The 27,086-nt window shown below is 39.3% G+C and overlaps 1 protein-coding gene across 1 annotated transcript; it reads right to left on the reverse strand.

Moving 5' to 3' along the window:
• Positions 1-829: 829 nt before the first annotated feature.
• Positions 830-20,624, reverse strand: LOC100693347 (collagen alpha-1(VIII) chain). The gene is made up of 3 exons (XM_003446610.5): positions 20,422-20,624; positions 3,770-4,028; positions 830-3,280 (listed from the first exon to the last, which is right to left on the reverse strand). The coding sequence occupies exons 2-3, from the start codon at positions 4,023-4,025 to the stop codon at positions 1,329-1,331; spliced, it is 2,208 nt and encodes a 735-aa protein (XP_003446658.1). The 5' UTR covers positions 4,026-4,028; positions 20,422-20,624; the 3' UTR covers positions 830-1,328.
• Positions 20,625-27,086: the final 6,462 nt, after the last annotated feature.

The following is a 27,086-nucleotide window of genomic DNA, read 5'->3' on the forward strand; positions in this document are numbered from 1 at the left end:
AGGCCTTGGCTACATGTTTTTCATTCTTGTTGATTGTTGTTGGTGTAGGAATCTATAGAGCACAATGTTTTTGCTTTGCAAAGCACAAATCATCACAAAGCACACATCATCTTAAAAATTAGGTCAAGACCAAATTTTATTTATTTTTTATTTTTTTATTTTTTTTTATTAAACCATCATCTTGCCAAGAAAAAACAACAAAGATCAAAATTCACATACTTATGGCACAGTTTTTGTCTGAAAATAAAGGAATATTAGGAAAAGTATTTTTAAAGAATGTCATACCAAAACGGCTTATCCTCAGTTTGGAAAAACAAAATTTAAAAAATCCAAACAAAAACAAACAATCAAAGAAAAAAAGTGGCACAGTCATATGAATGGGTATTACTATGTTATGTGTCCTGCATTTTGGAATGAATTCCCCATTTAGTGTTCAACACACAAGACAAATCCAAGTAATCAGTAGTCAAACAAATAAATTACAGAGAATACTGACAAACTCACACATACCTTTCAGTTTATATTTATTACAAATAAAAAAAAAATGATGACATCAAAGGGAAAGAATCAAACAACTGTGGACAAAACAAGAATTAAACATTTTTTTTGCTGTTCCGTTTTGGACTGTGTGGACTGGTGTGAAATTTTATAAAATACCCAATGGTTATGTTATTGTTAAATGAATAAGTGTGTTAAAATGCATATGAATATCTTTTCATATTAAAAACCTCAACATTACAAAAAACAAAAAAAGTCTAACAATAATTTAATAATTACATGATGAACCCTAATATATAACCCAACTGTAATTTATAACTAAAAAAAATAAAGTGATAGGTTCGTACGTGCCCAGTATGCGGTTTAAAATTGTAGAGCAGAAACTGCTGTCCTGTCAAGTGAATAAAAAGAAGATATACTGTAAATCTGCACTGTATGAGGAGTTATCAGAAGCCATGATATACTATCTGTAGATGAATATAAGAATATATGTGTAATTAAGACAATGGAATGGCTAAAAGCCAAGTGATTTATCATAACATTTATGTACAAATTTTGGCCATGGTTTTATAACTTCCCTTTCTGATATTTATTTGTAAGTAAATACAGTTGTGGTACATATAGTATTGTTATAATAATATTGATACTAATAATAATAATAATATTAATTATAATAATAATAGTAATAACTACAGTAAGAACTAAAGAAGATCTTCCTAATTCTCGATGTAACCCGTTTAACTTGACCTACATTGTACCTTGTGACTGAAGTAGTTTTACTTACATTATGGTCAGATCTGTGCTATTATTCTCACCTTTTTTATATTTTATTACATAATGTACAGTAGGTATCCAGAAAATGTGGAGTGCACATACTGACCAGCATAAAGTCCTGCTGCCTGCTCCGATGGTAACTGTATATGCACAGTGTCTCCTTTTCTTAATGGGAGTACTGCACTCCCTGAAGCCTGATCTAGCAATCCTTTTTTATACTCATCATAAGTGTACATAACTGGCTCATTATTCTTCATCAGTGCCACCCACACATTACCTCCTTTGCAGTGTACATTGTAAGAAAAGTAGTAGATCCCTGGTATGCTACAGGTAAAAACACCATTCTGGGGACTGTAATCCTGATTGCCATTGTGCAAGAGTTTGTCAAAGATGACAGGGGAACCCACAGGAGGGAATGGGTTTGTGAGTTTAGCTGTGAATGCAGGCAGCTCAGGGCCATTTCCACCAATCTCACCTCCATTTGGGTTCTTGTAACCTTGTTTTTGGCCACTGTATGGGCCAGTCATAGGAAGGATCTGTCCAAGGTCAGGAAATGAAGCAGGTTGTCCAGGAGGTCCAGGGGGTCCAGGTTGTCCCGGTTGCCCTGGAAATCCAGGAGGACCACTGGGACCGGGGTTACCTTGTGGACCAACAAGACCTGGGGGTCCTGGGGCGCCATCACCAGGATAGCCAGGTTTACCTGGTAAGCCTGCATCGCCTTTTCGTCCAGGAAGCCCAGGGGGTCCAATTGGGCCCCCTGGTCCTGTAAGCCCTGGAATACCTTGTGGCCCCTGGGGGCCTTTCTCTCCAGCCTGTCCTCCTTCTCCTCTTGTTCCTGTTAATCCTGCAGCACCAGGGGCACCAGGTAAACCCCTAACACCAGCTTCTCCTTTTGGGCCAATGGGCCCTTGTAAGCCTCTTGGTCCTGGTTGTCCACCTTCTCCTGATCTACCAGACTGTCCGGGAAGCCCTGGAGGACCTGTCTGACCCTTTACTCCTGGATTTCCTCTTGGTCCTATGACACCATCATCTCCTTTTAATCCTGGGAAGCCAAGACTACCAGGAAGGCCTATTGGACCTGGTGGGCCAGGTATTCCACTTGAACCAGTGGAACCAATGTCACCTGTGAGACCTGGGTGACCTTTATCACCTTTTGGACCTGGTGCTCCAGGAAGACCAGCATGTCCCTTATGACCCTTAGGTCCTGGAAACCCAGGTGTACCATAACCTGGCAAGCCTGGGTTCCCTGGTAAACCAGGGAGACCTGGTTCCCCCTTCCCTCCAGATACCCCTGGTTGCCCTCTGAAACCATCTTTTCCTGGTTTTCCAATTCCTGGTACACCTGGTACACCTGGTTGGCCTCTATCACCAGGTGCCCCTGCCAGTCCTGGTTCTCCAGGAGAACCAGGCTTTCCTGGTATTCCTGGTTGCCCAGGAAGACCATTCATACCAGGTTTACCAATGCCAGCAATGCCCACCTGTCCAGGTGGACCTGGTGGTCCACCAGGCCCTTTCAAACCTGGAAAACCAGGTATACCAAGTCCTTTGTCTCCTTTTGGCCCTGGAGGACCAGGAAGCCCAGGCAGACCTTTTTGGCCAGGCTCCCCTAGAGGACCTCGCTGTCCTGGAAGTCCCTGATCTCCTGCTTTTGGAATCCCGGGGAGTCCTGAGGGACCTGGAAGTCCCGGAGGCCCAGGAGGTCCAGTTACTCCTACATCACCATTAGGACCGAGATCACCTTTTGATCCTGGTAATCCAGGTCCTCCAGGTTTTCCTGGCAATCCTGGCATACCAGGTTTTCCAACTCCTGGGTAGCCAGAAGGACCAGGAGGGCCTGGCTTTCCTGGTAAACCTGGCAATCCCTGTCCTGGTAGCCCAGGAGGGCCTTGTGGTCCTGGTGGTCCTGTTGGCCCTGGGGGACCCTGAATTCCTTGCAGTCCTTTTGGGAGACCTTTTACCCCTGGAACAGGAGGGCGTGGACCTTTAGCTCCTCTGGGAAAGGTTTGTCCTGTCAAGGAAAATACTAAAAGAGGTAAGTGTTTACCCACTAAATAATGATCTGACATGATCAGTTATCAGTAGTTAGTGAGGGATGTTAACTAAAAAAAAATAATACAGCTACTACTCACTGCATCTGAAAATGGACGACCCCTTATTAGGTCATTTAATTATAAATAAATGAACTAATAAAGTCATTTATTTATAATTAATTTATCATAGCAGTGCACTTAAGTTAATATCTTGTCAGTTTTATGCCATCTCCCCTGTATTTATAATATAATTGGAAGGCACTTTTTAGTAAAAAGCTGTTAGTTAGTCAATGAAAAAGGTAAGAATTTAGTTCATGTCATATGTTGTTAGACTATATAGATAAATATGTAAAAAGGACCCACTGACGTATTTGATTTGATTTACAGCAGGTTGTTAGCTTATTAATTATGGTATTAGACAAGATGCAGGAGCTAAAAGTAATTTTTCACAAACTTATTGAACTCACCTTTGCCATCTGTCAGTGGTCTCTCTTTGCCCATGTGCAATGGCGGTTGAGGAAACTCTTGTCCATACTGAGGAAGTATTGGCATCTCATTCTCCAGAAACTGTTGCTGTGGATATGCATCATATTGTGGCAATGGCTGGGGCTGTTGAGGTGGCTGTTTATGTCCATAATACACCCCACCATGAGCGAGGTATAGTAAACATAGCTGTAACACTGTGATGAGAAGATAGAAAGAATGGAGGGGTACAGCCACCATTTTCTGCAATGGAGAAACAAAAAGTGGAACTATAAGACAGATATAAAAATTTCAGTGAAATTAAATGAAAGCATCTACACACATGAAAAATCTTCATATCTGTATATCTAGTTAGAGGTATCCTTGAAGGCATCTTGAAGGCATCTTGATTCTTTAGGTGAATATGAATTAGTTTCCAAAGCCACTACACATCTTCCCATAAAATACAGAAAATGCTGTTTTGTAAAAGCAAATAAACTTCACAGTTTGTAACACAAGTAAACAGCTTTATTGGTTGATACTGATAATATTTGTATAATGAATGTATTATTTACTTATAGGTAATTTACTTAATTAATGTAAATAGAGTTTGGTCATTTAGGGTGTCTTGTGCTACTCATCAATGGGATAAATGCTGTGCAAACAGCATTTAATTATTTAGAGAAGAAAATAATAGTAATAATAATTAAGCCTCTTAATGGTTTATGGCCATGCTCTTAAACCATACAGGTACATAGATGAATTCAAATGCCAGCTTTCAAGAGCTTACAAAATTCACTATTGTCAAACCAAAGAAAATCGCCAAAACTCTCCACTGCACATATGTGACCTTGCTTAGACATCTATTTAGAAACACTGTGTAAAAGCCTCCCACATCTTTCAAGTGATTCATACGTACATATTGTAATTAAGAGGCCCCACAGGGGATGTGGCCAGTTTTGAACATAATCTTTAATTCTTTAAACATGTCTGCGCTAAGGAGATCAGCTAAGCACTGCCAAAAGCACTGTGTGAAAATAAACACTGATGGGTGAATGCATGTTTTCCTCAGCTGCAGTGTTTGTGTGTCCTGAAACCGAACCAAAGAGATCAAACATTTTGGAAAGCTGCAATAACTGAAGTAAGGCTTGCTTACATTTTTTAGAGCTATTATTCTAAAAAGATAGCTAAGTCGTGTTGGCTGGATGTTTCCAGGGGATTATTTTTAGAATGGAAATACTTATGTGTCCAGTTTATCTGCAAAATCAGCATGTTAGAGATGTTAGGGTTGATTTGAATATGTTGCAGTAGCTATTGCACAGGTTGCCATCTACTGCAGGGTTAACACTGAGATGTGGACACCCATTCAGATATGCACACTTACAGCCAGTTTACAATCTTTGTACTGTGGGAGGAAGCCGGAGTACCCATAGGGAACCCACACAGGAACAGGGGGAACAGGCAAACTCTACACAGAGAGGCCCCAGCTGACTGGTGGACATAAACCCAGGACCCACTTACTGTGAAGTGACTGCACTTCTCATCTAACTATATACATATTTCAATATTAAATAATTAATTGCTAGAGAAAACTACCAGCAGAAGCTTTCAGAATCTTCTCTCCACCACTTTCTCGAAGCCTCATAATGTTATTGAACAATATCTACATATTTCAAGGTTATAAGTTTGATCCTGAGATAAGCCAAGAGGCAACATTGTCATGATCCTGGGTCCTTTTGACCCAGCGTTTCATGTTTTCTATTATTGTGGTTTTGGTTCTGTTCCTCCTGTTTAGTGTTTATTCTGTTCTGCCCATCTATTCCTGTGTTAAGTCCACGTTTCCTAGTCTGTGTCCTTGCATATGTGTTTCCTGTTTTACTTTGAAGGTCTCTGTCTTATGTCAGCGTGTTCTGTTTACGTTTCCCCTGCCTCGTCAGCTGTTATGTCTCCCAGGTGTGTTTCCCTCCTGTTTCCCATCCCCTGATTACTGGTGTGTATTTATAGTGTGTGTTCACCCGTCCTCGTTGCTGGTTTGTCTGTGTTATTCTCCTCCATTTTCCTGTGTATTCTGGCTGCATTACTCTCCCTGCATCTCCGTTTCATGTCTCAAGGTTTCAAGGTTTCAGGTTTGGTTTTGCTTAGCTTTTCCCAGTTTAGTTTACTCTTAGCTTTTGGTTTTTGTCCACCTCATCTCTGTTTGTGTCACCCTTTGGTTAATAAAGCTCGCTCACCACTTAAGCAGTCTGCATCTTGGGTCCTTATCTACACTCCACACGTCTGCCACACCGGACGTGACAAACATAATAGCATGTAAAAGTCTTCAGTAAAGTCTTTAGAGTTCAAGTCTGTGTGAGTGCTGATCTTCAGTAATTGAAAAAACTACTAAAAAGCACTCAAAGACAGAAAGACTCTTGGATGTGCTTCAGACGAGTTTGACATTGTGCATTCAACATTCAAACTACTGTGCTTATAAAATACCAACACACATAACACAGGACCTTTTGGAGTCTTGTGCCTAAAAGTCTAAAAAACCTCAAAAAACCTAATCTTGATTCCTCTGTCCTTGCAAATTTGAGACCTATTTCTAAGCTCTCGTTTCTGTCAAAAATCTTAGAAAAGATTGTATTTGTTCAGTTGCAATCCTTTCTAAATATTCACAATATCCTAGAGAGGTTTCAGTCGGGCTTTAAAGCCACTCACAGTACCGAAACTGCACTCTTAAAAGTTCTTAACAATCTTTTATTAGCCACTGACTCATGTGAATCGGCTGTGCTTTTGCTCTTAGACTTGACCGCTGCCTTTGATACTGTCGATCACAGCATCTTGATCTCCCGACTGGAGCACTGCGGTCTTCAGCTCCCTTTACTTGCGGTGTTCCACAGGGATCCGGGTTAAGCCCAATTCTGTTCTCTATCTATATCTAGGCTTAATTTTCAGAAAACACAACATCTGTTTTCATTTATATGATGACGACACTCAGTCCGGCTAAAGAATAACACCCCTGCTTCGCTGGAATCTTTATTTCAGTGTCTCGACGAAGTTAAGACCTGAATGGCCTCAAATTTTCTTAATTTTAACAAGGAAAAAAAGTGATCATCTTTGGACCAAGCTGTAATTCTAGAACCCCAGATCTTGACAGTTTAGTACCTTTTGTTAAACCGCATGCAAAAAATTTGAGGGTTATACTGGATAATAAGTTTACCTTTGAGAAACAAATTAACTCTGTTGTACAGCGGTCCTTATCCAAGGTAAGATCATTCTTATCTTTTAAAAATGGTAAAATTGTAAATGGTCTGTATTTGTATAGTGCTTTACTAGTCCCTAAGGACCCCAAAGCGCTTTACACATCCAGTCATCCACCCATTGACACACACATTCACACACTGGTGATGGCAAGCTACATTGTAGCCACAGCCACCCTGGGGCGCACTGACAGAGGCGAGGCTGCCGGACACTGGCGCCACCGGGCGCAAGGACACAACGACCGAGACTAAAAACCTAGAATGGGCAATTCACGCTTTTATCTCAACTGGACTCTTGTAATTCTTTATATGTAGGCGTTAGCCAGTCTTGTCTAGCACGGCTCCAGCTGGTCCAGAATGCTGCAGCTCGTCTCCTGACACGTACAAAGAGACACAAACATATTTCCCCGGTGCTTGCCTCACTTCACTGGCTCCCAGACCGCTTTAGAATTAAATAGAAAAATTTTATTGATGACTTATAAAGCACTGAACAGACAGGCTCCAGAATATCTGTGTGACTTACTGCAGCCTTATATGCCCCCTAGAGCTCTTAGATCAAGTGATCTGGCCACATCTAAGTCGAGACTGGTTCACAGAGGTGACCGGGCATTTGCGGTTGTGGCGCCGAAAATGTGGAATGATTTACCTCTCCACATTAGAAAGGCCCCGACCGTCAATCTTTTCAAATCGTATCTTAAAAAACACTTTTACTCATTGGCTTTCAACACTGCATGAGAGTTACCTATCTATCTACTTACTCATCTGTTGCCAGGTATTTGTTATTGATGTCATTTGTTACTGTGTAATTTTTATCTTTGTACAGTTCTTTGGCCAACATTTTGTTGTTATTAAATGTGCTATATAAATAAAAAATAAAGTAAAGTAAAAGGCTAAGTAAAAAACTTTAAAAGGGGGAGTTACTGTTTGAGGACAGATTGTCAGTTTGGACAGTCAAAAGCTTAACTGTCAGTTTGAAGAGCTCAGGCTTTTGGAGGACTACTTGAGAAATTTGGAGGTTCTAAGTTCAGGCGTTCACTGAGTTTTTGAAGGATAACAGTGAAAGTAAACATTAAAAGCTCTATGAATGAACACTCAAGTGTAGCCTGGAAGTTTACTAAAGCTGGGTTTGACTCTTATCAGAATTTTGTAATTTATGAAGTCTTGGATGTAAATGCTTCAAGAAAACCAGTTTAAATATGTGATTAAACAGCACATATGGACTGGAGATTAATTTTGAAAGGAAAGAGTGAAACTCTAGTCCGGTCAAATAGGTCAGACTGCTTGAGGCTGTGGAGTCTGTTCTTATGAGAGCTGTTAAAGTTTGAAGCACAACACCAACAATGAAATGTTCAGAGAAAAAACCAAATGCCATAAAACTCGCAGTTAACTAAAAGTTAATTTTAAAAATACATTAAGGAAAAAAAAGATCACACTTAAACACTACAACACTGATTCACAACACTGAACTTTTGCTTCAGAACTCAGACGATCATAACTGAATGACAAATTGTAATTGAATTCTGTATCACCTTTTTTGGTTTTCAAAGAACATGGCCTTTAATATCACTGACTGTAACTGACTGTCAGAACTAGCACAATATTTGGGATGAAAATGTCTGTTTAGGTTTGTTTGCTTCAGGTGTGATGAACCCCTGTTTGTGGAGGATCAGTTCACTCATTATGTCTTTGCCTTTTGAGGATTAAACCTCAGAGGGAAGAGGGAAGCAACAACAAACACACCTAATTTATGAAACTTTTTCAGACTTATGGTTTGTGCTTGAACCCCAAATATTTAACAAGGTAAAATACAGATATATATGCAAACTGCCTCTAATCTACGTATTTCTTTGTGTTTAAAGTACATAGTGGTCACAAGAAGACCAAGGTAATAGGAAAGACTGTAAGGAAGATTGTTAGAAGAGTTGGTGGTTCTATATATTCTATATTGGTTCAATTTTTAGATTCAATGCCTGAAGTAAAAAATTGAAAAACAACTGAAAGTGCCATATGTGTATAAGTGTTGGAAAGCACTATTATGAAGCAGTTGCTGCTGCTACTACCCTAATGTAACCCATCAACAGTGACTGTACAAGACCCATATAGCATAAATAACTGATAACTGATATCTTTAATATTTAAGTAAACGTCCTCAGCATTCAAACTTTGTGTAACCTTGTGTTACAGAGATATCACCCCAATCAGAGAAACCACCTGAGTCAAAACATGGGGAAGCACCCGTAACATTTGTGCAGCTGGTCCATGGAGGAACTAGATGTAGGTCATAATGTGGAACAAAGTGTTAAATACAATGAAATTGGTCCACTGCAGCCCTTATGCATGCCTTTTTATAGTTGTTCATGCACCTTCCTTGTCGTGAGCAAATGTTTCTACCAGTGCACAACTGGGCTGTTTTTGGAGGACTGCACACAAGCAGTTCTGTGTGGGTTGCATACCCATAGTCCTTTCCTCTTTGTACTCAAAGACCTATGCAATGGTTCCATAAATCCACCCTTAGGCACAAAATATTTGGAAACTCACTGTTGGAAGATTTCATTTAAATAGTCATTAAAATTCCAGAGTTTCTGCTGCTGTTTTACATTTTTAATGAATTTCTTCCAGAGAAAAAAAGAACAGACCGCTTCAATCAAAAACCGTTTGCCAACTGACTGAATTTCAGTCATGTCAGCGTTTTAATGTCACATTTTAGGCGAGACAATCTTTTGCTTTTCATGCATCTCCAAACATTCAATCTTGGAGCAAAATCACTTGTTTAATCTTTTTCAGCTATAAAGCCAGCAGGAGACTGATCCTCAAATATTGAGCTTCTAAGCAGAACATGGTTTCACACGTTGGGAAATCGCTCTGCAGACAAAAAAGGAACACATGTTTGGCAAGGAAATAACAATGAGGACCTCCAAGGTTATGCCGCTCTTCATGGCTCAGAGACATAAAGCATACAAAAACATACCCACTTTTAACTGGTGGGTTTGCTACAAAGCAAACAACGCAAGTACATGTTATGCTCGGCTAGGTTCTTTATTATTACTTTTCTTCCTTGGCATTGCCTCCCACACCATTTGTCATAGTGAGCAAAAATCAGCTGTGAGGCGACTGTTTCTATGCAGTTTTAGTTTAGGTTTTACCATTTTCAAGCAGTTAATTAACAATTTGTTGCAAAAACGTCATAAAAATTCCTTCATATTCTCCCCATTGGGTACACCTGTGGCAGACCATTTCAGTAAGTACACCTGTCACTGGCCAGCCACCTTTTTAGGCACATCTGTGTACACACTACAACTGCTTTGCCTATTAAAGTATACACATGTCTAACCAAATTTTGAAGACCAACATACATGACATAGAGGTGGCAACAGACAATATTTGGCTGGACATGTTGTGGCAGATGATTCATATAATATATATCATTTATTTATCCAGATAATAGGTATTATTGAGATTAAAAATGCCTTTTCCAAGTGGCAAGTATAACAAATGTATGGAAATGAACACAACTGACATTCAATACAGGCAAGTGCATGCAAACATCCGAATCAAAACGCAAGCATGGTCCACTCTACACCAGTGTTGTGGTGCTGTGATACAGTCGAGGAGTTTATTAAAGCTTATTAACTGATTATGTCACACTGTCAAGGTAGCTGCCCTTAATTATACAGCTAGCCTTTATTTACAGACGGTCGATATCATCAGTCATTTTTTGGTTTCCAGACGGTTTAATGGGAAAGCAATTGGAGCGTCTAGACCACAGACTAAATTGCAATAAGTATTGAATTATAACGACATTGCACTGTGTTCAGCTTTGATACTTGAGTACCTTGCGTGGCAAACATTTTAACACAAAAAATAAAGAAACCTGAATCATTTTGTTCTGGGTTATTACATTTTTTTCCATTACAATGACTGCAGTAAAATTCTCACGTATTTGCTTTCCACCTTCGTTTTAAGATTTAAGAGGAACAGCTTCTCCCGGCACAACGAAAGGTTTGCAATTCTTTATCAAGAAGCATGTAGTTATGAGCTGCTTAAAGTAAAAGCACATGCTCTAATAATGCCGCTTTCAAGACACAGTCATTGTTTCTGACAAAATTATTGGACAAACTGAAGAGTTTATTCTAGTCAGGAAACTAGGCATGACCATTATGCATTCACAATTATGTTTCACAATGACCCTGACAAAAGCTGCAGATGAAAAACAACTACTTTCAAACGTCTTTTTTCAACACAATATGGTCTCGCTGTGTCCCTCAACAAATAGCTTGACAATAAATATTTCCTCTCTGCAACAACAACCAAATAGAATCCACTTAGAATCCCTCCTATGATTTAGACTTTCACCTTGTGCATGACCTCAGCTTTGATGAAATCTCTTCAGACACCTCCACACCCCGCACTCGATGACAATCTCATGCAACAAAGACTACTCAGCCCACTGTGGTTCCTGGTTCCTCTCAGCCTCTTTGCCAATACATACAACCGCAGCTGGCTTTGCCTGGTGATGAGCCACAAGTCTTTTATCACCTCCAGATTGGATTTGGAAATAATCACATTTCCATTTCTCCTCTGTGTTCCTCCCCTGACTTATTCCAGATGGGGGGAATCTATCGCTTGATAAACAAACGGTGAGGAACAGAGGCATGTCATTGCTTATAGACACGGGTGCCAGTCTTAATTGCCTGTGGTCAGGCTTGACTTTTGGACTTTAAACAGAGGGTCCTTCTTTTCCAATAAGAGTGGGAAACTAACTGTGCTGCAGGATATAAAGCAAACTTTTGAAATTTCAACACCAATGATACATACTGATCATTGACAGAGAAGCCTTTGTATGCAAGTGTCAAGGCTACAAATTAATGCTGAATGGCTGTGACCATTGTTAGTGAACAAATCCAAACGCAAGAGAAAAACTCCAGAATTCTAAAACAATTTCAAAACAATATCCAGAAAACTTACTGAGCGAGATTTATACTGGCCTAATGGACACATTGTCATTTTGGCTGTAAGATTAAAAAATTAAAATTCTCATCTTTCAGGAACCATTGGAATTTTTCTCTCGAGCCTAAAATGGTTGAGGAGTACAGTAATGTGAAGCGCACATGGTAACAACTAGGCAGAGCGTTTTTCCTCTCCATGTTCAGATATCAGTACCTTGTGAATGCCATGATACTTCAAATATTTATACATTTATAAATAAAGTGTTAAGCTCCATTAATGCTAAACAATATGTACTGAGGTTTTCCAGACATCCTCTGACCATGTGGTGTTAACTTATCCAACATTTTGGATGCGTTGCAATCATGGTCACAATTTAGGATCAAGTGGATGAAGTGAATAAGGCCCCAGTTACACAAACCTAGAGACTGGTCTGCAAACATCTTGCAACCACTGGTCATCAGGAAAACAATAAGTACTCCCTGATTGGTTGTGAGTGGCTGCTGGAAGTTGATGTCAATTGCAGGGAAAGTAATTAAGTCCTTCTGTAGGTATGCAAGCTTACAGACCACATTGACCCCTTGGCAACTTGTCGCTAAGGGAAATTCTCCAACCGGTTGGCAAAAACTTCCTTCTGGTTGCTTTGGTTGCTAGCATATATTGTTGCAGTTTGAATGGTCCTCAGTTTGAATGGAAGTGACGGACATGATGACAAGCACTATCCGGCTACACTCCGTAAAACAGTGAAAACCACAAAAGAAACTGGAAATGGAGACTGCTTGCCTTCAAATTAAAAGTTGCACCTTTTAAAAAATACAATTTCCTATTCTGGCTTGCATCATACTTTTTCAAGCTTTACTACAAACATGAAAAACTATAGGCAACCGTTACAACCTGCTAGGAATCAAAGCAATCACTATGAGGTTCTTGGTGGTGCAGCTTGTTTGCATTCGATTTCCCCTGACAGCCAGCAACCCCCACAAACCACTGCCAACCATTTGGGGAGTACACTAATAGCAATAGTCCAATATGGTGGACAACGTTCAAACATTGTGCACATGATGTCACGTGAGAAACCTTAATAGGTTTTAGAAGAACATTAGTCCAGACCTATTTTTACATTTCTGGGAAGACATTGCTATCTTCAGCAAAACAATGCCAAACTTCACTGTGCATCATTTCCAAGAGCATGACTAAACATAAGTAAAGAAAGTACTATGCAGCAATACTGATGGGTTAGGAAGCTCTTAGTGTGACAAAGGTTCCTCTCTTCTTATCTGGACGGGTCACCATAGACCTGAATCCTAAATTCACTTTGACTAGGTCAAAGTGAATTTAGGATTTTTTAAGTGTGTCTTTTGTCCTGTCTTCCTCCTTTCATCCCCAACCGGTCACGGCAAATGGCTGCCCCTCCCTGAGACTGGCTCTGCCTGGGGTTTCTTCCTGTTAAAAGGGAGTTTTTCCTTCCCACTGTCACCAGGTGCTTGCTCAAAGGAGTCGTCTAATTGTTAGGGTTTGACTCTATTATTGTAGGGTCTTTACCATACATTGTAAAGGTGCAGGGATAGCTCAGGAGGTAGAGTGGCGGCCCCATGATCGGAAGGTCAGGGGTTCGAATCCACTGAACGGCTGGCCTGAGGTACCCCTGAGCAAGGTAACCTCCCTACACACTACACACTGCTCCCCAGGCATCCAATGGCTGCCCACTGCTTCACTGAGTGAATGGGTTAAATGCAGAGAGGAATTTCCCCACGGGGGTCAATAAAGTATACATTATTATTAAGACACTTTGAGGCAGGCAACTGTTATTGTGATTTGGTGCTATATAAATAAAATTGAATTAAATTGAAGTTAGCACAAAGAAAGCATGAAATGATCTGGCTCATGGTGGTGCAAAATGATTAATGGGGCTATGTTTTCTTTAGTCAAATAAAGGGTTTCACTGATTTTTGCAGACAGCACTGCAGCTGTAGTGCTTGTTCAACCAGATCTACATTTTCACTTTGCAGTTCAGGCTTCAGCATCGTGCTTTATTTCATTTCAACAACATCGCCATGGGGATTTCACTACCTGAGCTCCAGCAGACCCAAGAACAATACAGATGTTGTTCTCTTCAACTGACCGTGTTTTTTTGTTTTGTTTTTTTTTTTCAAATAGACTGAGTCAAAACACACTAAAATATGAACATCACTTTTGGATGGTCAAAACAAACCCATCTGACCTCGTAAAACGCAATACTCTCATACAATAATGTGTGTAACAATTCTGTCAGTGTAATGTGGAAACGCTTTTGAGCTCCTACACACAAACACAAAGGAATGCAACAATCAGCTGACAGGAACACGAGCGCCAAGACGACATCTGGGGAATGTACCTGAGTCTACGTGCGACCCACTGCATGAATTTGTGTGAGCTGATGCTAACCTTTATAAGAAAAACACTCCACCTCTACAGTCTCAGTCTGGAGTCTGTACTCACACTGCGGGTATGCTTGGAGTTTCAGCAGACAAGGACAACAACACACACCTGAAGCCAAAAAAAACTAACTCGCTATATCCAGAGCCAAAAGAGGAAAATAAACTCAAAACAGCTCCACTAATAATGATATCTATCAGACAGGACCTGTAGTGAGGCAAGTGGCTCAATAGAGGGTGCCAAACTACATTACTACTCAGATTTTCAGTTCATCAATACAATCTATTTTGTCTATTTGCCTTTTTCACAGACTGGGTTGATACTTGATTCATTAGTCAAGTGGGGAAAAAAACATATCCTGGCAAAGGGTGCGTTTTTAATAATAAGATTTATTTTTGATGTTGGCGTAATTTATACTAGGTTTTGTGAATCATCATCATCCCCATTTTCCTCCTTGTCATTCTCCAACAAGCACAGGTTATATTCTGGATCCTGTGCAGCTTTTCTCTTTTGTATTCACTGTAAGCAGCTGATTCATCTCGGCTCAATCATCAAGTAACTTTTGATCATTTCTCCCTCTTCCTGCTCATCTTGATAGTGAGAATATTAACTCTTCCCCCTAAGCAGTGAGTTAAAAAATGAAGCAAAATGGGTGTGAACGCTTCCCCAGCTCAGCTTCCAATCTCTCCATCTTTGCTGTCTGCGCTTTCTTATATATATATTTTTCTGCTTTTGCCGTTGAGGTCACATCTACATAAAACCTCAAATGCCACAATGCATGGATGTAGCACCTGGATTTTTAATTGCTCACCGCTCACACTAGCCTTTGAAAAGCGTTGCATATACACCCACGCAGTCCACCCAACCTCATCACCCATCTCACTGACATATTTTTCCCTCTCCTGCAGTTCTAGGAACCACAAGTCACCAAGTGCCTGCCCACAATTTTCATTTCAGGGCAAAAACTGGAGTGGGAGGAGAATTATTTTCCTATTAGCTTTTGAGTTCTGTCAAAATAGAGTATCTGATGTCAGTGGACAGCAGTTAATAGCAACCCAGACCGAAGAGGCACTTTAGGTTGTTTCCATGTTTAAAGAAAAAGAAATTCAATGAGAAGAAAGGATGAGAACGTTTATTTTTGGATCTTATCGAATTTGATTTAAATAGGGAGATTTTATAGGTAGATGTTCCACCCCAACAAAGAAATGCTTGCATCAGATTTAGAGCTTTCCCTTGAACTTTGTGCGGTCTCTGCTGCAATCTTTCTTGTTCTCCCTCGTATTTAGCTGGCGCTAAAAATGGACCAGTGAAAGAACATTTTTAAAAGTAATAACAATGTTTGGCTAATAATCAGATCTGATCAGTAATACTGTGCTAAAACCACAGACTCCACTGGAGAATTCTGCAGCTGCATAAATAGATTTCCAGTTATGAGCAAATCAGGGAACAGCACACACTGTGTTGCCTCTGTTTTTCCAATTTCCGATCGGATACTACATTTACTCAAGCACTAATGTTTGTGCTTTTCTGCTTCCTATTTCAGTGGGAAATATTGTCCAGTGTAGAAGAACAGAAGTTCAGCTGTCACATTTCAGATGTCCACTGTAAACTTTCCATCCAGATGTAGTGCATAATTGAAAAAAAACTGGAGTTTTTCCACTTGCTTTGTTTTTAAAATGCAAATTTAAAACATGCGTGAAACAGGTGGTTGGAAAGTTGATGGTCGCCTTCAGCAGCTGCACTAAATGGTGATTTCACCTTGTGTCTTCACAGATGTTTTCATTTAAATACTTTGTAGAAAGCACATGAGGTCAAATATAACATTTTACAAAAAAAACTTAACAATAAAAGTCTTAAAAATAACATAGACATAACATATATATTATTTTAAACCTTTAGATGTATTTTATTTTGTTCTGTTTTGTAAAAGCACGGAGAGGCCTGACTCTTAAAAAAATTGATCAAATGGCTACAAAAGCAAAATGTTACTTGCAGACTGATTTGGTAGCTTGTAGCACCTTTAGTTGCAATAACTAACTAAATAAATGAAGTAATAAAGTAACAGTTTTCTTTTGGACTTTAACAGTCTGTCACATCATTGTGGGCCAATTCTGGACCCCTCATTTTTACAAAGTTTGTTCAGGTTATTGAGATTTGCAAGCATTCATTTATGCACAGCTCTCTTAAGGTCCAACCACAGCATGCCTGCACTTTGACTGACCCATTGCGACACCTTGATTTTTTTTTTTTATCAGCCATTCTGTTATAATTTTGCTGCTGTGCTTGGGATCACTGCCCGTTTTTATGCCTTAATTTGGCTAAGCTTTAGCTGTCAGACAGATGGTCTCACATTTAAGTCTATACAGAGGAGTTCATGGTCGTCTTAATGACTGCAAGGTGCCGAATTCCTGTGGCTGCAAAACAAACCCAAATCATCACTTGGCCACCACTGTGATGCTGACGCTTGATATCAAGTGTTCGTGTTGATATGCTTTGTTTGGTTTTGTGCATTATGGATTATGCCAAACATCTCCATCCTAACCCTTGCTGCCACGTTTTCTTTTAGAGAGAAGACACTTTCTCCTGGAAACCTTACCAAACAAGTCAGACTTATTTCATCTTTTTCTAATCGTGTTGTCATGAACTTTAACATTTAACATGCTAACTGAGGCCTGTAGAGTCTGTAGTTCTTGGGTTTGTTGTAGTTTCTTTAAGAGTTGCGTGGTCTGACCTTGGGGTGAATTTGCTGAGAAGACTGTCTTTGAGTTGACAAAAGCGGAATGCTCCAGGCCAGCAAACAATTTTTGAGATACTTACCTTCGTAATTCCTACAAAAGCAGTAAATTTACTGCATAGAGTTCTGTGAAAACTCTTTTTCACATGACTGTTAATGTTCAAGTCATGCTTATGGGAAGAACTTCAGACTCTAATTTCTGGCAAACCTTCATAATGTAATTTCAGAACTTTTACTATGTTTTATTGGTGTTTCTACTTAAATACACCTCTGAAAATGAGCTGGTGAAGACCCAAACATGCCAAGTTCTGTCCTCAAACTGACGTCAAAAACCACAGAAGGTTTCCAACATGTTAAGATGAATGCTTTTGCAATTTAAGTACAGAGGATATTAAAATCACGAGCACAAGTGGGTATATGATCCCTTCCAGAGGAGTAGTAATTGCTGTAGTTTGGAGGTTGGGAGCAGTCTAATATTTAAAAAATGACTGGGTGGTGATTATATGTTGCTTTGAGAAGGGTTCTTTTTTGGGTTTTATCGCCAGAAATTTCATTTTGATGGTTTCCTCTGAGCATTTTCTAACTCTACAAAATGCACAAACCTCTACAGCTGATCAGTCATTGAATGCACTCATATCAATTTTACTGCAATCATAAAGTGGACTGGGGAGCATTTATGGCTTGATGTGACATGCATACATCGCCTGGACTGGTGACATGACAGCAGCCAAGGGAAGCTTAATGTGTTATACAGTCACACCATAAAATATGCCACTCAGGGAAAAAATATGTTCCTCCCTTTTCCTACTTCCAGATGTTTTCGCAGCACACTATTTATGAGGGATTATAAGAACTACGACTCCTTCTACTTAGGAGTTTAGATAAGAGTCACTTTGTAATAAATCTGCAAAATTTAAAGCTGGAACTACAAAGTGGTGTTTTGAAACAGAGCTACCACCTGTGGCTTTGAAAGAAAGTAAAGCGTGTCAGGACAGCAGCTAATGTGGAAGCATTAACAGTATCTGTATTTGATTAACACTGCAAGATTGCCATAAAGTGATACTGATTTCATCATTTGAGACATTTCTATGGCTGCTGTACTCTGCACAGTAGCACGAGAGCATTTGGACACATGGCCTGAAATCACAGAGGCTGCAGCTGTGGGATCAAGAGGCACATTCCCTCCGAGCTGCATAAACACTTCCTGTTCGGTAGGTGAGAACTGCAAAGGAGTCAGACTCCGAGAGGAGAGCTGTTAAGAGACATTAACAGAGTAATAAATATGTGAAATCACAGCCTGCTCACAGTTACTCCTAGCAAACAAGATGAAGTATCCCTTAAACAGTGGAATAATTGGACCTGAATTGCAGCCAAATAGCTGATAAATAGCTTGATTTCTGTTTACTGTAAGAAATGGTTACCGAAATATTTCACCAATTTGGGAAATATTGTGATTTTTGATGAAAGTTTGATGCTAACACTGAGAGTAAAGTAAATATGAAAGCTAGCACGAGCATTAGCTTACAACAAAGACAAGAGGGGGCAGCTAGCTTGGTTATGTTCAAAGATTTAAAAAAAAAGACTCCATATTTTTAAAATCTCTACAGCAATTTGTAAAGGAACTTTGACACATTGCTTACACAATGTTGCTTGCAGACACATATAAAGGGTTTTTTTAAATATATGTTTCCAGTCTTTTTTCCAAACTATGCTAATAGCTGCTTCAGATTTAGCATTTAGCATAGAGGTGCGACTCTTTTCATCAAAAAGCTACTTAAATACATTTTCTTTACTATTTTTTCAGCATGTTGTAACAGTTTTAAATGGCAAAGCTTTTCTGCTCAAGTGCTCACTTGAGCAGATCCAGCAACCCCCTGGCCTATGGATGCAAACACTAACCCTCCCAAAAAGCCCCAAACTGACCACATTTGCGAGGCTTCAAACAGTCTCATTCACCAAATCCAAACTTTTTAAGTAACTTAAAACTGATCTGCGGATTGAGTTGAACTTTATAACAAATTTCCTCTTCTGACAACATAACAAATGCAGTCCTAGAAAAACAATGAAGAACACATGCAAGCTTCTTGGATGTCTGGTAGGTCCAGACATGTTACTGCTATGGAAAAACGGTTAATCATCTTATCTTGATGTGAGCTGTCTGGACCTCTTCATATCCACAGCTCATTAAATTACCAAAAGCCATATTAACAGTTGTAGTTTATTAATAGAAATATATAACCCTAGATATGGGTGCTGCTTTTAAAGAATGGTACATGAATTTAGAGAAAAACAGATCTTTTTCATCTCCCACTTACAAAACTTATCGCCTCAGTCATCACACAAGTCTGTATAGCTCATTACATGTGCTGCTCTGCTGGCACCAAATTAATCTGCTTTAATGTCACCTTTGCAGTGTAAAATTGTTTGAATGAACCCAAACAACTTCATCTTTGACATATTTAACACGATCATAACATGGACACATGATTTGTTTACGCTTTACGGACAGGTGCACATTGAGATTTAATGTCCTTAAACTATGCTGAGAGGATAAAGACACAATAAGTCTGATCGCTTTGCATCGTGTCATTTTGAACCACCACATGAGAAAATTTATTTTAAAATCTGGCTTGCAGTACGGAACTCTGAAAACCTTCACTTCTGCATGACAGCGAAGAAGAAGAAGACAAAGAAGAAGCAGAAGAGGTTTTCTAAAAAAATTTTAATGAAGCATAAAAATTTCCGTCTCCAGCCTGCAGCAACAGTGTTCTGCTAAGGAGACTTTGTTCTTAAATCCTGTTTCCTCTTATTTATGCGGGACAGATTACTACTAGAAAGCTCTTAACACCTAAATCTCCTTATCCGTAAACACAGAAGGAAAAAGTGCTTGCTCTTTTTTTCCTCCTGTCCTGAAAAACATGCACCTAAACTTTCTAAAATGTCAAGGCATTCCACTAACTGGTGCTAAATCCTGCCGAGACGCTGCACTGTGCATTTATTTTAACAAGCTTAAGCCTGGGTTATTCTTCCCAGGTGTCTCTTTTGGATTTTCTTTTTCTTTCTCTCTCTTTCTCTGCATTGGGAAAAATGTCAGATGTGATCTGCGGAGACCTCTCAGCCCATTCTTCACAGCTGTGAAGTAGGATGTCTTATGATACATTTACTTTGCTTCTCAGTTTCCATGTTCCTTTGCATGTGCAATCCCAAAAGGCAAAAAAGGAAAATGATCCAGTCTCTGCCTTGCAACCAGACGACCATGCCAAAGCAAAACCAAATCAAAATGAACACATTTAACTATAAGGCTTGATGATGCATCACTTACCTTTGTGTGTACTGCTGCTGCTGCGGTATCACTGAGCTTTTAAGGAGTTTGTGACAGACGCTGAACAGCAGCACTGGTGAGGGTTTGGCTTTTATCTGCAGGTGGGTGGAGCTGCACGGGCTGAGAGCACAGAGGAGCTGGATCTGTGCACGAGGAGAGACGGGGGGAAGAAAACAGGATCTGTGTGAGAGAGAAACCACTACTGGAACTGCATGTTTGCAGCATTATACATAGAAACAAAGTGAGGGGAAAGAGGAAACCCAATCAGCTGCACAAGGAGGAAGATTCTCGTTTGACTTGGACCTCTCAGTGCATTCTTTGCATGGAGAAAGATTTAAGGGCAGGGTCTTACTTTGGTTAGCCAATGCTAGCTGAGGTTAGGCTCTAGCTGAGTGGGGAGGTTTTTGTGGCAACCAAAGTGCACACACAGTAGTTGATAAAACAACCTTACCACAAAGGACTATTTAGAAACTGGTCAAATTGTTCACATTTCTACTTTTTAAGGACTTTTGAGACAACATAAGAGAGCATATGAAGCTACTTAGCATTGGAATTGTGTTTTCTTATTTAAAGTAAAAGCAATAATCAAACAAATCTATTAGTATAAAACTCATACTTTGTAAAACTGAGCAGCGGTAAATCACAAATTTGACCTAAATGCTAGCTACTAGCATTCTTTGCTTACAATGAGAGCGGTAACAAGCCTTAAGTTACTGCAAATTCCATGCTTATGTGCTCCCGACGTGTATTTCAGTACATTCATATATATAAGTATAGCTAAATAATGACACGGTGAATGATTTTGCATCGTAACTGCGAAAAAGTTGAGTGTGGAAGCCTGAATACTTCTCATCCTCAGTGGTCACCATCTTACTTTTGTACTCGGCCAAATTCCAGCCAGTAGGTGGAGGATATGATGTTGGTGCCAACACCAGTGGCTTAAAAGAGTGAGGTTTTTGTGTTGATGTTCAGTATTTATCTGTGCTTAAATGTTCTATTATATGTAAGAGAATTTAATGAGTTCTGCCATCAAAGTCTCATCAAGCGTCAAAAGTTTGCAAACTACAGCAGTTACAGTGTAATTTGGTTATTGCAAGTGCTTTTTTCTCACAAAGAGAGCTTGTCGTTGTCTAAATTGTATATAACAGATGGATGTAGCTTACATTCTTTCTTATGGGCAGCAGGGGGCAACTCTTATGATTTGAAAAGGAAGATCACTTGCATTGAGATTTATAGGAAAACAACCCTTTGGCTTCCTCGATCTATGACCTCAGTGAACTTTTTCCTGGAGAAGTCAATGTCTTAATCACTAGTTTCATGTTTTACTGAGTACGAATGACTTATAATTGTCATTGACGTTGCAAATTTACGTACAGACAGTGTCTTTTCTTAAAAATGTAAATAATGTTCTAATATTTTCCTCTAATCTTTTTCTCAATCAGAGATGCAGGTTTATACACTACAAAGGTATTAAAGTGTGAGTTAGCGTGACAGTAAAATTGTCTTTTTTAAGTCTTTATTTTTAACATATCATTTATGCACTGGTACATATGAGACAAGTAGCAAGATGGAGGCTATCGTATGTGAGAGATTTCCCATGTGACATCATGCTCACATTGCCTGAGAATGGTCAACCATACTGGATGTGGTACAACCACGGGTTGCAAGGGAAAAAAGGTTGCTAGCAGATTTCTGTGGTCGCCTGTATTTGCATGAATGACTCTGCCCCATCTGCAAACACTTGCTAACTACTTGCTCAGTGGTAGGAAAACTTGAAAAATTGCAACACAATGTGCAACGTAGACCCTTCACATGTGTTTCAAAAGGTGCAGCGGTTGGTGTCACACTTTTTAAACTTTTTTTTTTCCTACCACTATGAGAGTAGTTGGCCAGTGTTTGCAGACAATTCTCCATGTTCCATGCAAACTACAGGCAACCAAAAAAATCTGCAAGCAACCAAAACAGTCACAAGGATAGCTTGCAAGCACAGTTAATGTTGACATTAGTTTTTGTTTTAATTTTAGTAATGGTCTTTTGACTGAAACGTCATTTAGTTTTTGTCATAATTTAGAGATCTATAACTTTTTCTAGTTTTAGTCAACTAAATATCACATGCTATATTTTTTGCACAAGGAGATGAGTTATGATTGGATCACTTCCGAACTCAAACTGCCTTTCTACACAGTTTAATCAGTTCTGATTGGATCTCATCTCTCCAGAACATTTTCATCTCATTTTTATTCGCTGACAAAAGTGCCAATACATTTAACCATAGTTTTTGTTCTAATAGGAGCCAAGCTAAGTTGAGCTAAACTAACACTGTGCAGACCTGCTTCGGGCGCCCATGCAGCTCCTCTCCACAGCTTTTACATTGAAAAGTTGACAGTGTTTAGCTTTAGTCCAAAGCCCACCAAACAGAGACGGCAAGGGGTGATCATGGACCTTCTGAACAGCTGTTTCAAATCTGAGGATTATTCTTTGAGCTTTTGTTTGTGTTACTATTTTAGTTCTTTAACGTTTTCTTATGCAGGGGTTGCTTTTAAAGAAAACATTTTGGTTCCCCCCTCTGTCAGCTTTTTTGCGTCTCAGTCTCACAGCAATAATTTGTGCTCATTACAGCAATTTACAAGTAGCCATGACTTCACTTACTGTTTACTACTAATTAATGTGGACAGAAAAATGAAGTCACAGCCATATTTATGAAAAAAATTTGTATTTTTTGAAAATGAAATCTTGATAGATAAACGTAATCTTCATTTTTCACAATTCGTCTTGTGAAGCCCACTCGAAGACCAAACAGCAGAAATTGGTTTTCCCAGCACACCAGAGAACAAGGAGCAGTCAGCTGCATGGAAATACTGACCTCATACCTGTCTGCATGCAGAATTCCTGTTCATTAGTCTGCCACTTAGATCCCGAGGCCAAGTTGCTGCAGCAACATGAAAAGCTCAGACAACCCCGACGAAGTTTCTTATTACTTGCTGTTTTTCTGTTCCTCGGTTAAATTCCTTTCATCTGGGTTAGTCAGCTCCTAGTCATGTATAATACTAACAAGTGGAGCTGTGTTTTGTATCTGCTTCATTCTCCTTGTTTCTCTGAAAACTTGGGAAATAGGATTAATGCTTTCCAGTGGACATGACTTTCAAAACCCGAAGCATATCCGTGTCAAACAATCCCTCTGTTTCCCTGAAAAGATGCTGAAGGAGCTATAAAAGTGGTTCCATATGATTGACTGAAATGTGATTTATCCAGTCACCATCAGTATAATTTACTGGCTGGCATGTATTTTGCCTACCATTTGGCAAAAGCTTGATATATGATGTGCTCCAAAACTAACAAGACTGAAATGAAGTAAGGGGGGGGTCAACCAGTCACGAGAATCAGCTTTTTTTTTGGACTCTCTCTCTGTTGTGATCACTTGAAGGCAAAATGAATGTAGTAACAGCACTCCACAGAGTGGATTTTGTGGCCAAGTAATTGTAACTCGCCTTTTGAAAAGATGCCAGCTTGGTCTTTGTGGGTGAGACTGATGGGCACTGAAAAAATGCTAGGGGCTAAGCTGGTAAGACTGACAAAATAACGTGTACGGCATTCAGCAGTGTTATTATTGAAAAAAGGAAGAAGGAATTCATGAGAAAACAGAAAATGTTGGTGCTTTTGTTTCATTATAGCCCACCTGAATACAGGCTGGACATGAATGAAGCTCAAAATATATTTGGGCTGTGTAAAATAAGTCTAACCTTTTCTTATCTGACATCATGTAAGAAACGAAAAAAATATAAGAATAAAAATTAAGTTTTTGATTTTTTTCCTGTTGTTAGAGAGCAACGATTTTACTTTTGCAAATAATGACAATGATATTTTTTGAGGGTATATGACATAACTCTGTACCACACATGACATGTAGAAAATAAAAGTGCTGACCAGGCATGATTGTCTGGTGCTATGCCTGAATATGACTGAACCACCAACACCTCCACCAGTGGCTCGGGGTCTAACCGCTGTTCCAAACAAGAGTAATATACTTATTGTTATCTTTACAGTTTGTTAATACTTCATCTTGTCGTTGTGTTTGTTTGAGGTGAAGGAACCATCTCAAGAGCTGGAAAATGAAGGAAATGTAGAAGAGATAAAAACTGCAGTTCCTCGAGTCGCCACTTAAAAGTCAGTCCCATTGACTCCCAACATTAAAAAGCATGTTTACAGCCTGGTACAAAAATAGTGCTGTCTTTGCTAGCCCTCCTGCTCCTTATTAGATGCAAATTGTATAAATGTGGAAATCTTAATTGACTTCCTTCTTATCATATTTGCAAAATTTTCAGAAAATTTGACCAACAATTTGACTTTGAGGTCAAGTTCAACAATATTCAAACTCGTCTGAGAAAATTCTTGAAAATCCTGTGTCACCGAATTGTCATTTTAACAATGTTGGGTGTCCATGCTGCCCAGTGTTGTGCCTATCCCTCTATAAGAACTGAACTTTTTTTTTTTTTATTACTCATCAATCTGGAGTTAGGGGAGTGGTGACGTTGACTGAAAAGTCCCTTAATTAGTGCCATCAGGTCTCATCTACTACTTGAAGTTATTAAACTTCAGTGCATGTGCATTTTTTGTGGATTATCTGACTAATATGATGGCTTGCTGTGTGGTTACATACCATCCCAGAAGTCTGCCCTTCAGTTTTGGTGAGAAAAATTCTAGTAGTTGACTAATGTTTAAGTTTCTCTGTACTGCATCCTTACATTTTATGAAAAGAGCTTGCTAACCAGACTTGCTAACACTGGGTGATATCTTAGCACCAAATTAAAACTAAACAGATAAGAGCAAAACCACTCTGGAAACTCAGTGAAACTAAATTGAAGACAAAAATTCAAAATTAATTAGAATAAAAAGCACTTATAAATTACAAAACATTAACAACTGTAATAGAGAAATACCAGCTGATCACACCTAATCAGACACACCTGATCCTCAACTATTTCTGAATTTTCTGCTTTGATTTTAAAAAAGATGCATACTACATTTCTACGTTTATAGTTTGCCTCTTGCCAATATACCCAGCCACAAACATTTTCACTGGGAGTGACAAGGATGGACAAGGATGGACAAGAGTTGAAATGAGTACATCAGAGGGACAGCTCAGGTTGAGCAGCTTGAAGACAAAGTAAGAGAGGCAAGTGCAGAAGAGGCCTGGTGGAGAAGATATAGTGGATATGTTGGACAAAGGAAGTTGAAGATGAAGCTGCCAGGCATTAGGACAAGAGGAAGACCTCAGAGGAAGTTCATAGATTAAAACGAAGGAGGAAATGCAGAAGGTTGGTGTAACAGAAGAGGATACTAGAGATATGCTAAGATTGATCTACTTTAGTGACATTCAAAGGGTTCGACTGAATGAAGAAGATAAAGAAAGTCATATCGTACAAGTCTGTAATACTCAACATACTGTTGAGTAGCCCTGACTCCCCAGTTGTGGCGACGCAACACTGGTTGCAATTTAAGCGCAAGAGCTGACAATTCGCAACTATCCAGCCTCCACATAAGGAAGTTGTCCTGTTTGCTACTCTTCAAAAGCAAAAATTATTCCTAACATTCACTTTTTGTTTGCCCTATGTTTGCCAAAATGTCAAAGGCAGAAAAAGGTCAAACTATGAGGCAGTCTCGGATACATCTGAGAAACTCAAAAGAAGAAATGTTTAGGTAGACGTATATAATGTACCACTAGCTCTGAGTATATAGCAGGTCGGCTTTCTGTACTTGTAGACTGCACTTTTAAGATTGAGGCTGATAAAAGATTTTAGTTATATGATGTCATTACATGAAACAATGCAATCTAAGTGCCAGTTACAGCTGTGGGATAAGTAGGCTAAAGGTACTAATGTGATGAAGCGGTACTGTGTATACGTTCCCAGTCACAACAGAGGTATGATGTACATAGTATAGGTTATAGATCAGTCAACGCTGCCTGAAGTACTTCCTCACAGTGAAACAAGCAAACCCACTGATTCCTGCTGGAACCAGTTACTTAATGTGGTGACGAGCTATTTGCTCTCTCATGACCACCTCTGAATTTTTCTGTCTGGCTGTTAATCCCGTCGTCTCAGAGCCTGCTTTGAGTTGGGGCTGTAACTCAAATGTTTTTCTCCATCTTTGGAGGACAGTTTGAGAGTTTGGCAATGAGGCTATGAGCAGAGCAAGGAAAGGAATCTACAAAAGCCTGGAGAAGACATTCCTGACTTTATCCCTTCATTAAAACTAAGAGATGGTGTGAAAGGCAGAAGATCTAGTACAGATTTGTCAAGAAATCATTTAATCTCCCCACTTTGAGGAGTGTGTTTGTAGTTGAATTTAGTAGCAAATATGTACGTTGTTCAATTAACTGTCAAAGTAAAACTTAGTCATTAGACTTGACCTTCTCAGAACAATGCAAGAAAAAAACAATTTTTCCAGTTGAAAACTGAAATTGAAGTAAAGTTATTTTTCTGAAGTAAAACAGTTAGAAAAAAGGAGCCCTCACAAATACCAGAACTATGTTTTCAAAAAATGTAAATGGCTAAAGAGGTAAAATATTGTAATTAGCATTGTATGCCGCTCAAATCATTTACTGTAGCATGCCATGTGGCACGGCCTGTGAAAAAACAATACTGGTTGAGCTATTTTTTGGGTTG

Source organism: Oreochromis niloticus, linkage group LG23 (assembly GCF_001858045.2).
Source record: "Oreochromis niloticus isolate F11D_XX linkage group LG23, O_niloticus_UMD_NMBU, whole genome shotgun sequence".
NCBI lineage: Eukaryota > Metazoa > Chordata > Actinopteri > Cichliformes > Cichlidae > Oreochromis > Oreochromis niloticus.

Coding starts and splice junctions, on each gene's coding strand:
- LOC100693347 (XM_003446610.5), bottom strand. CDS start 4,025: ATGGTGGCTGTACCCCTCCATTCTTTCTATCTTCTCATCACAGTGTTA. Junction 3,281..3,769: donor ACCACTGACAGATGGCAAAG/GTGAGTTCAATA, acceptor TTTCCTTGACAG/GACAAACCTTTCCCAGAGGA.